The sequence below is a fragment of the Ambystoma mexicanum genome, chromosome 4q (assembly GCF_040938575.1).
Source record: "Ambystoma mexicanum isolate Mex_15411 chromosome 4q, UKY_AmexF1_1, whole genome shotgun sequence".
Classification (NCBI taxonomy): domain Eukaryota; kingdom Metazoa; phylum Chordata; class Amphibia; order Caudata; family Ambystomatidae; genus Ambystoma; species Ambystoma mexicanum.
Genome location: NC_090928.1, coordinates 682,198,799 through 682,210,838, shown reverse-complemented (window position 1 = coordinate 682,210,838; position 12,040 = coordinate 682,198,799). Strand labels below are relative to the sequence as shown.

The window sequence follows — 12,040 nt, the reverse complement described above, 5'->3', positions numbered from 1 at the left end:
GACCTACCAAATTACGAAGCATTGTCTGGTGAGTGCGCATGCATGTGTGTAATCCATGTGTATGTTGCTTGGGTGATGTGTTCTGATTGAGTGCCAGGTGAGGGTGTGTACTCCTGAGTGGTATGGGTCACCCATGTGCTTCCTCCAAACCATTCACCGGCCTTGGATTTGGGTATGACAGTATCCCTTCTGACCACAGTAGCCAATTAGCACCACATTACTGCAGTTGCCCTTGAACTGTCATCTTGCAACAACATTGTTCAGAATTTTCAGTGTTCATTCAGCCTGATTGTTTCAATCCTCCCATTTTTGCAACGCATTTTTCTGCCCTAATGCCACATATGTGACGTGCATCTGTCATAGATAACACCTCACAATGGCCCAAATTTATTACCTTGTTATGGGAATGATTTGTCCATTCAGGCTGATTGAGTAAGGGCCTGCTCACATTAATTCTTGCGCCCTGTTTGAATGTGGAACATGACTGTTGTTTCCTGTCATGTTGAAGTGACCAACCATTGATGTGTCCATCTGCCCGCCATCACTGTATAATTGTACACTGGATGTGTTGCGATGTGTGGCACATGCATATTTTGTTACACTATTTTGCATTTTTCATCTCATCATGTCCATCTCACATGGATGGGTGACAGTACTCATTTACTAACATGTGGCTGTACTTGTCAAATGCACCATGGCTATGCTACGTGCCATCTGTGTGCTGGCATGTGTCATGTATGTGCATTGGACATGCCACTCACAGGCTAATGTGTGATGCCAGTGCTATCCAGCATGCAGCAAATGTGTTGCTTTTCCATCTTGGAGTCCTCCGTGTCTGCTTTTTGCCTCCCCTTCCAACTCATTGACAGTGCATGCATGCCAGGGTTATAGTCATGTGGGACATGTGTAATTCATGTACTGGATCGCTGGCTTGTCAGGCCTATGTGTGTGCTATGGTGCTCATGCCTGTTTCCATTTGTCTTTCATGTTTATGCAGGTGATGACGCACTTGATGCTGTTGAGGTGGAGGAGATGGTGCAGACCCAGGAGGAATCTGAGCCACAACCGGGCACCAGTGGAGGACGTGGGGTGGTGGTGGGTGAAAACCCAATCCTCCTGCAGAACATACTGTCCACGGGTGTCTCTGGGTGCACCTCTGCAGACCTCTATGATTCAGGTGCTGAATCGGACTGTGAGACATGTGTTCCGTCGCAGGTGAGTGTTACTGGGAGGGATGCTGTTCTGTCCAACCCACCTGCACCGGGAGTAGACCCCTCTATGGGGATGTCAGTGTTGGTAACTCCGCCTTTGGCGGTTACGGATGCAGGGTCACACTCCACAACATCTGATCCTGTTCCTGGGCCAGCAGATCAGAGGGGGAATGCAGTCCTGCAGCCTCAGGCAGTGCCAGCACAGCAAGGTGCAGATCGCCTTGCCCCAAACAGGTGTGGTGCCCACCGACGCGGTGGCCGTGCACCACCAGGCAATACTGTATGGGAACACTCCATGTACAGTATAGCAGCACAACAGGGAGCATCGGTTGAAATGATGGCTCAGGCAATGGATAGGGTGCCCACTTCCATTCTCCCCCCTGAAAGGCAGATGGAGCTCCAACAGCAGGCAACAGACTCCATTTGCCAATCAGACAGGGAAGACATGTTGGCGTCCAACAGGGACCGACGGGCGGCACTGGAGACTCTGCGCAAAGCCATATCTGTAGAGTCACAGGGCCACAGGGAAGCCCTGAGGTTAGAACTCCATTTCCTCAGGGAGACTCTGGGTGAACTTGAGGATTCCCGAAATTTTAGGTCAGAACAGCAGCTGGAGCAGCTCACACGTTCACTCTCAGCAGAGCTCCAGGCAACCCGTGCGGAGATCCGGGCATCACGCGATGCCATGCAGGTAGAAATGCGGGCTACCCATGAGGTGCTGCATGGGGATCTCCGCACCATCATCCTCCAGAACGAAAACCTCCATGCTTGCTGCCATGGAGGACCATACCAGGGCTTTGCGTGGGCTGCCTCCCATAGCACGGCCACCTCCTGATGTAGCGTAGCCGTGCAGGCCATGATCCCATGGAGGTATTTTTTTTCTCAACATCCACGCATGTGGGTGTTGGGGTGCACCCTGTCCTCGAACCTCCTGGGTGCCCCCTCCCCCCGGTCCACACATGGCCATTTTTGATTTTTTTTTTTACAGTGTGTTGCCTTGTGTGGCTCCCGTGGGCATCCACTGTGTATTCCAGCTGGGCACATGCAGGCTTGTCCTGTCTTTGGGTTAGATGCCTGGGTTCCTGACACACACACACACCCCTCCTGCTTCCCCTTTCCATGAGCTTGCAAAGGGTGTGACCAAGTGACAGTAACTTACAGTGACATTGGGCTCCCATGAGCTGTGTGGGCAGTCTGTAGTCAAAACTGTGTTTACATCCCTAGTGGGGATTGTTGTTGGATTGAACACTGCATGGTGTATTGATATGTGCTTGTACATCCATGTCTTTCTCCTTATTCACATGTACCTTCTTCATGTCTTCACAAGGCCGTCTCCTTTGCAGATGCAGTTCATGTTGTATGTAGTACACTGACACATTTGCCTGACAGCAACACTCTGCAGTTGGAAGGGGTCGATGTGCTGGCTTAGTCAGGTTGTGAGACTTGCACTACTTTGATTTTGTACTGTCGTATTTTGACACTGTTTCATCCTGTATTGCTGTTCTGTGTTGGTGGTAAGTATTTGATCATGTGTGCTGTTTCTTATTGATTACTGGGAGCATATTGTCTGTGGCCTGTTTACATTTGGAACAGTGCACATTGTGACACTTGTGTCTTGTGTTGTGCATTCATTTTATTGTTTTAACATTGCATGACATGCCATGGTGTGTTGGGTAGCTGAGATGGGGAGGGGTTGGGTGACATGGCACTATTTTCATGTTGTATTTTTCAAGGGGGTAGTCATTCATGCAGCATGAATGTGTGTCTTTTTGTCACACAGCATTGGTTGTATTTAAGTAGGTTGGGATGCACAAAATGTAACACTTCCAGGTGACCAATCTCAGGCTGGTATGGTTGTGACAGTTGACTGTCCCTTATGTCATCATCATTGATTGTCAGCTGGTATGTGCCAGGGCTGTGTGCACTCCACAGGGGTAGGATTTTAGGTGAAGTAATTAGCCACCAGCTGTGTACGGGCTGCCTCACCACGTGCCCTTTCACCTCCCATGTGCAGCGGCCGTGAATGTGGTTGGGGATGTGGGGGCACCACCATGTCCACCCGCAGCCCCCGGCGGGTTGCAACGTTGTGCAGGACACATGCTGCCACTATGATCCTGCACACTACTGGGGGCGCGTATAGCAGCTGCCCACCAGAGCGGTCAAGGGAGCGAAAGCGTGATTTGAGCACTCTGAATGTGCGCTCCACTATGCCCTGGGTTGCAATATAGGCTGTGTTGTATCTTACCTCAGGTGGTGGGGTTCCGAATTGGCGTCATCATGTGGGTGCTCAGAGGGTAGGCACTGTCCCCTGGGGAGGTGATGATGGGTATCATTGTTGGGGTTGTGACATTACTCAGTATCTGACAAGCATGCATGTGCAGAGGCATTTATACTCCCCAAGCAGCCATGTATTGCCATGCCGCCCAGCTTCTAGGTCCCGGTTTAGGGGTGGGGTAACATTCTGAAAATGAAACTATCATGGGTGGACCCTGGATAATTGGCATATACTGAGGTGATGATTCCCTTGGCATCACATACTACCTGCACGTTGATGGAATGCCAGTTCTTGCGGTTTCTATAGATGTGCTCAGTTGCCCAGGGTGGACGTAGAGCCACATGGGTACAATCAATGGCACCTAGCACTTTGGGGAAGTGTGCCACTCCGTAAAAGTCCTGGACGGCAGCCTGCCTTTCTGCAGGTGTTCTGGGCATGTACATGTGCCTGCGGACTGAGGAGCGTGCAGTCAGGATGTCCAACACCTGGTGTAGGCAGCGTGACTGCGTGGCCTGTGACACACCCCCCACTATGGCACTTGTCCACTGAAATGAACCAGTGGCCAAGAAGTGCAGTACATTGAGCACCTTTTCCAAGGGGCTCAGTGCTTGGGAGCACAGGGTGGGTGATGTGAGGTCATCCTCCCACTCACTCACGAGGTCTAGTATTGTGTGGTGGAAACCTGTACCTCCCATACACCTGGTCATCGGGCATCCCAAAAAGGCTGGTCCTGGGCGTAAAAATTTGGGGCCTGGCTATCCTCCTCCTGCGGTGTCCCATGACCACTGCTGCGAGGAACGGTATATTCATCGTAGCGTCTGAGCTTGTTTGTTGTTTGCGCGCACTTTTATGCTGTGCGGGGCCGCGTACGCCTGCTTCCTGCTGGCGTACGTGTTTCCAGATTAGCGTGTCTTTTTTGGCGCACGCGTTTCCCCTGTTCGATTCCATGAATACGTGTTGTAGGCGCGCGTGTGGGCGTTGCGAGCATTTACCTCCTGTACTTCCCCGTAACGCCCACATTTTCATGCGTTGTTCCCCATTCCGCGTGTTCTGCCCCATGTTCCGCCCACTTTTGTTGTGTGCGCAGCGCTATGTGCGCTTTCACTGTGCACATAGCGCATGCCGTTTGACGTGTGCGCCTGCGTGCGCCACCCACGATTTTAGCGCACATCCCAGGATTTACACGCGCACTGACTTCCATGAATCGATGTGCGCAGCTTTGGCACGCTTGCGCAGTGATTTTCACGCTTGCGCTGCCATTTTCCACGCACATTAATTCCATGAATCGGCCTGACAGTTGGAATAAAATCTTGTTTTGAAATAGAAGTCGGATTATTATTATTCTTTTTTTAAAAGGGCACATTCATACACAAAAGTCATTTGTGACATCAACACAACAGATAAAACAGATTCCATTCACTTTTGCTGTTATACCAAAAAACATACAAAAGATGTTTCTGTGCAGGGGTTAGGAAGATACTTGCATGTTCAGTTTTATTGGTGAACATAGGAAAAAGGAGGAACAAAATATCTTCTCTTCTTCAAAAGGCTCCTTAAGGGTAAATCGCAACACAAGAACACAGTCAAAAAAGGTGGCAAATATTTCATATGAGAGGCTTCTTTTGATGGTATGGCCTCAAAACAAGGCAATTCTCTTGTGTAGCCTTGCAGATAGTCCACATGTGTTTCGGCCCTTAAAGATTTTTGGGCGTTATCCCTAACGCCTATCAACAAAAATGTTCTGGGCATTCTTCAGGACAAGATATTTCTTAACTTCATGGTGGGAATTCACAACAACCTGTGAGTTTTTTCCCGTTTCTTGACACTACAATATAAACAAATATATTCATCCATATTAAAATCAAATTGCACCAATAAAAAGACTGTGCTGTGTTTGGTTGTGAAGTGATTGTCTTGACATGTTGGTCACTAACCTCAATTTCTAGAGCGTGTGGACCTGAGCAGTCACCCCCGGACTGGTTGTCTCTGTCTGGGCTTTGCAGATTAGCCTGATCACTCACCTCTGCGGGATAAGTGGAAATGCCCATTTACCATCATGTATGACGGCGGTATGAACGTTTTCGCTTAGAAGTTCAAAAACTTCTATTGTAGCACTTCCTGGTTACTAACCTCTTTTTTGGGTGAATCTTGTAAGACAAGCACTATTTCGCTTGTAATCACTAGTCTTCAAAATGGGAGACTCTGTGAAGGTGACTTTCTTTTACTATTAAGAGCATCACATCACGTGGTTAGTCACCAATTAGAATGTATCTTACCAGCTAGTCACATCTGTGTGATACTATTCACATTCTATTTCTTTCTTTTTCCATTCAATGTTTAATTTTAAATTCAGTAACTTAATTTATATTTTGTTATTTGGATTATAAATTTGACTCGATACTACTACTATCTCGTTCATGAAGTCTTTATGCTATGCGTTGCGCATTTGTTATAAATCTACTCTGGAGCTCCACGTTCTTCAGGGGGCTCCAAGTATTCTTCATGGGCATACTCTTACAAACGGGCGGCACAATTCATGGTTTTATGTTTTTTTATAACTTGTTCACCCTGTTAAGTGCTGTTATTGTTATGGGCTCAGGAAATCTTATCTTGCCTCGTGTCTGATGTGCACGGCTCTCGCTATGGTTCCCAAACTAATGTCTGGTGCCATGCAAAAGAGGAAATTATTCCTTTCTTCTTATTTATTTTTTCGTTCCCCCGCATGTTGATCATGGTCAGGCGCCGTGCATCGCGCTACCAAGGACATCTTCCACGTTAAGCATAGTGTACAGAAAGTGTCTATTCTATCCGCCATCTTGGGAAGGCAAAAATGTGTGTTGTATACAGTGTGATAGAAATGTTGTTTGTACCCTCGGTATTCGTGGCGCACAGATAGTTGTTGATGTGTTTAAGCACCTTTTTTTGGTTTTTGATGAAACAAGATGAACCTGTGAACCGGGTCCTTTAAGACAACATTCTTTTATACTAAAAATTTGTCATAAGTGACGTCACACTACGTGACAAAAAAGAAAACCTTCTAGGTGTTGTGGTTGGTAAACAGGGAACATCTAGATATACTTTCTATGGGCTACAGCGATGTGATTGGGTCTCTAAGATCAGGTGGACAGTTAAGCCCACCCCAAGTGCAAGTCATCTTCCGTGTCAGACTAATACACAACATACTAGGGCTCCTTAATACGTGACCCTCTATTGGTTGGCACACTTGTACCCTTCTTGAATATTCCACTTGCTAGCAGCACGCATGTTGGTACCCCAGGTGCTGGGGGTTTGGCCTGGTCATGCCTCCCCACCCAATTAGCCCAACATCCATCATCACTCCTGCAGTTTGCCATTCAATTAGCTCCTTTGAACTCGGCCTTGCAGAGGCTCACTATGCTTGAGAATAAGTGTTCTGGTGCATACCTATCCAGTGACAAACGCTGTACCAAGGGAGTCACACTATGTGGTTTAGCTATGGTTTACCTCCGGTGATGGGCCATTTCAAATGTGGAAAATGTTCAGTGTGTCCCCTGACTAAAAACATAAAATCTATAGAACTGAAAGGAAAGGCCTGGGCCCTCAAAAAATTCACAAATTGCACAACACAATGGGCAATATATGGCATAAAATGGCCTTGCAATGTCCTCTATATTATGAAAACCAAAAGACCAATAAGACAACGGATCTGTGAGCACAGATCCTAAAGTAGAGAACAAACCGTTAGTGGCACATTTCTCACTACACTAACCATCAGATATTTTTTTGTTAATTATATAAGTTATTGGCACACCGGCTAGAGGTGGAGATGGCCATCTACCTCTAAGGAAAGCAGAACAACATTGGATCTATAATTTGGACTCTGTCCAACATGGCTTGAACACATGTGTAGAGTGAGTCAGTTCATGTAAATAAACACCATTCTTCTGAGAATAGCAGGCCCATCATAATATAATGTTCATATAATTTCAGCTTAAGCCTCAGGTACAGACAGTTGCATGAACACATTGTGAAACAACAATATAAGATCAACCCCTTTTTTTAGAATAGGTAGCCCATTTCACTTTAACTGTGAGATAAAGTAGGTAATACTTCTTGGGCCCTTTGGGTGAATGCATACGCACAGATTGTTTGCAAAGAAATGTGCATTCGCATTTATGAAGGAACATATGCCACTCCCCTTTGTTGGACGGCACATGTTCGCACATAATTATCTATATCTTGTTTCATCAAAAACGAAAAAAAGGTGCTTGAAAACATCAACTATCTGTGCGCCACGAATACCGAGGGAACAAACAATATTTCTACCCCACGGTATACAACACACGCGTCTTTGCCTTCCCAAGATGGCGTATATAATAGGTGCTTTTTGTTCCCTACGCTTAACGTGGAAGATGTCCACGGTAGCGCGATGCACTGCCCCTGGCCATGATCAACGTGCAGGGGAACGAACAAATAAATAAGAAGAAAGGAATCATTTCCTCTTTTGCCTGGCACCTGAGACGAGAATCATTTGTTCGGAAACCGTAGCGAGAGACGTGCACATCAGACACAAGGTAAAATAAGATTTCCTGAGCCCATAACAATAACAGCACTTGACAGGGTGCACACGTTATTTGGTGGAGTTCCTGAACAAGCATAAACCCACTAATTGTGCCGCCTGTTTGTAGGAGTATGCCCATGAAGCGTATTTGGAGCCCCCTGAAGAACATGGAGCTCTGGAGTAGATTGATGACTAATGCGCAATGCATAGCATAAAGACTTGATAAACGAGATAGTAGTATTATTGAGTCGAATTTATAATACAAATAATAAAATATAAATGAAGTTACTGAATTTGAATTAAACATTGAATGGAAAAGGAGAAATGGAATGTTGAAAGTATCACACAGATGTGACTAGCTGGTAAGATGCATGTTAATTGATAACTAAGCACGTGATGTCATGCTCTGAATAGTCAAACAGACTCCCCTTCTTCAGGGTCTCCCATATTGAAGACTAGCGATTACAAGCAGAATAGTGCCTGTCTTACAAGATTCGCCAAAAAAAAGAGGTTAGGAACCAGGAAGTGGTACAATAGGTGTTTTTTGAACTACTAAGAGAAAATGTGCATATCACCGACATACGTAATGGTAATGGGCATTTCCCCTTATCCCGCAGAGGTAAGGTATAAGGCTAAACCGCAAAGCCCAGACCGAGACAACCAGTCCGGGGGCGACTGCTCGGGTCCGCACGCTCTAAAAATTGAGGTTGGTGGCCAACATGTCAAGAGAATCACTTCACAACCAAACACAGCGCAGTCTACTAATGCAATTTGATTTTAAAATGGATGTATGCATTTGTTTATATTGTAGTGTCAAGAAACGTAACACACTCGCGGGGTTGTTGTGAATTCCCACCATGATGATAAGAAATATCTTGTCCTGAAGAAGGCCCAGAAAATTATAGTTAATGGGCATTGGGGATAACACCTAAAATCTTTAGGGGCCGAAACATATGTCAAACATCGGCAAGGCTACACTTAAGAGCCTTGCCCTGTTTTGAGGCCATACCACCAAGAGGAGCTTCTCATATGAAATATCTGTCAACTGTTCTTGTGTTGCGATTTACTGTTAAGAAGCCTTTTGAAGAAAGGAAGATATTTTGTTCTTCCTTTTTCCTATGTACACCAATAAAACTGAACATGAGATACAAGTGTCACTTACCAACCCCTGCACAGAAACATCCTTTGTATGTTTGTTGGTATAACAGCAAAAGTGAATAGAATCCGTTTTGTCTGTTGTGTTGATGTCACAAATTGCTTTTGTGTATGAATTTGTCCTTTTAAAAAAAAACTCAGACTTAGAATAAAATATTGTTTTGAAATATAACTGTTTGGTCAAGTACAGTGAAAACTAATTTCTGATGATTGTGTCTGCATAGATTCACATAATGTGCATATAGTCTGACATCTAGTGGTAATCGCAGAGTATTGTAATGCATGTCATGCGTACACTGTAGGTATATACTGGTTCACTACAATTGAGCAGACCGAAGAGCGGGGTAACCAGTTCACTCTTGTTATATGCCACTTCGATATCGTCCCACTATTGAACTGTTCCCCCGAAAACAGAAAAATAGGGAAGTACCCAATTTGTATATTGCCACACATACTGTGTACAAATAAATTCCATGATGATGAAAACTTGGCTTACCTGTACTGTATTCCGTCAGCAACCCTACCTCCTTCATGCCAGATTATTGGAGGGGTATGCTTCTCTGCCACTGCAAAAATTAACTGAAACCAATTGCCAACATCTCGCAGGAATGTGTCTTCCAGAGATTGTGGTTTCTCTAATGGAAGACGAGGAAACTTTTCTTGCATTTCCATATATTCTGTTACACTAAATGAAACCATGCACTGTTTCTTTTCCCTCTATTTAGCAAATACACACCTTACCTTCCCTTTTGTTGGAAAAAAAGTGCTTGGTTCATTTATTGGTAGGGGATCCTACTCTTTCATAGAGCTTCTGATGTGTTCGTGTTTTTCCCCTTGTGCTCTTCTGTCCTCTGCCCCTACCCGCCGTACCACCATGAGGAAAGGCAGTTTCACAAATGAACCTTGTGTTTAGCAGAAATGAAAGAAGCTGTCGGCTGCTTTAACCTAAATGCTCCACTTCATTTGTATCTTTGTGATCGACTTCCTTCCTGCAAGGTTGGCTGTGTCCTGGGTGTGAAGGGATTCTGAACCTTGTTAGTAGGAGGAACCAGGAGAATGCTTGAAAGTAGCAGAGGTTCTCCTGCGTACTTAGTGCTCTATAGCAAATTGCAACCTGCTGTGACTGTAGTGTTTGATATAATTTTGCTTTTGCTAACAATGAAGGTATCCAAAAGCTTTTCTTCTTGGCTGTCGACCGTCCTATAGCGGAACAGGTATTTGACTCTTTTAGGCTCCTTTTTTCTGATGCTTAATAAATTACTGTGTTGTGTTTAATTTGGTGAATGGTTTTTTATCTTGTCTTCAAGGTGAAGTTATTGCAATATGTGGAAGTTGTGATTCGCTCGGAAACTGGAAACCTCAAAACGCAGTGGCACTTTTACCAGTTGGCAATGATGGGTGAGCAGTTCAAGCATCTGTCTTCTGAATACTTTTGATACTGTATCCAATACCCATGTAGTAGAGGGATAACAACCTATTAAGTCAATACTTGCATTTGGACCAATTTTAAAGGGTGAGAGTTATCCTAGTGGGCTGGCTTGCTCATCAGAGGCTGCTCCCTATGCCCTCAATTCAGATGTGTATGTAATTGAAAATTGCTTTTCTGCTGCCAATATTGTATTTATTCTGTTTGTCTATTTTCACTCCTCTTGCCCATGGTCAGGGCTGTTTCTGAGTAAAGGGACATGGCATTATAATGCTTGTCGTAGCAGCAGTGTCCTGCATACCCTTGACCTCCGATGCTTTTGATTTCAGTTGCAAATGGTCGACTTAAGACATGACTCCAGATCCCCTCCTGATATACAGAAAACTTGCTGTGGGAGAGCCAACCCCACCTTTTGCAGGGCACGCACTATTATAACTTAGTGGCTATCTAATCCTGGATAGCCAGCTCAGATGGACTTTTGACATCTCTCTGCTTTGGAAGTGTATTGGGGATTCTGCAACCGTCTAACAAGTCCAAACATGCTCCAATCACTCCTCTGCAACCCCCTTACCCTGTTTCTGGATAAAATGTGTAAGGTTAGAGCAATCTGTGGCCATGTCCTACCTTGCACAGGAGGAAGACTGCTAACAAGCCAGCAAGTCATTAAGACAGGACTCGAAAAACAAGGCTAGCCAGTTTCACCATCCTCTTGAACAAAGGTTTCTCTTCGTGTAAAAACGGATAGGACGGAAATGTCGAAACCCATCATTGCAAACCCAAAAATGTTGGGCTTTTTTTCATCTAATTTTTGGACTTTTTCGTGCAAATATATATGGTAAGTGTGGTTGGGGTATTCATTGGGCATGGGAAGGGACCTGCGGGGGTCCCTCACCCCTGTGTTATTTGTGCAAAGAAGTGCACAAATTTGATTTCTTTTTTGTTTTTTGATAGAGGAGCTATGGAATCATTCAGGTGCCCGAGATTTCCCCTAAACATGTGAACGGTAGTCCTCATACCCAGCAGCCTATCTGGGCTAGACTGCTTAAGTGAGAAAAAAAACTCTCAAGGTAAAATGAACAGCTGGACAGGCTCTTTCGGTAATACTATCTTTAAGGGAGATGGTACTACACAAAAGAATGAATGTTGTTCAGGCTCTCGCTGCACTGGTAACCTTTGGAACTATCATGTGCACCCAAAACAAAGTGAGTTGCAGTAGTGAGTGAGTTTGAAAAAGATCACACATGATCAGTAGATATTCTGAGATGACATTAAAAGGCCTGAGAAAGCTGCAAAAAGAAATATATTTCCTAACATTGAGGTTGCCCTGATAACCAATCTCGGCATACAAGGAGACTCTGTACCAAAAACTTAGTCCACTGCTGGGAATTGATCCTGAAGTATCCAATTATTGACTGACTTGTGGGCAACAGTGG

The 12,040-nt window shown here is 45.0% G+C and overlaps 1 protein-coding gene across 2 annotated transcripts in view; it reads left to right on the top strand.

The window, feature by feature from the left end:
- Positions 1 to 12,040, top strand: part of GPCPD1 (glycerophosphocholine phosphodiesterase 1) — a 1,217,556-nt gene that overhangs the window by 97,974 nt on the left and 1,107,542 nt on the right. For both annotated transcript variants that reach the window (XM_069608267.1, XM_069608268.1), the window contains exon 3: positions 10,489 to 10,579. In XM_069608267.1, the coding sequence (XP_069464368.1) occupies positions 10,489 to 10,579 (91 nt within the window). The remainder of the gene's footprint in view (positions 1 to 10,488; positions 10,580 to 12,040) is intronic.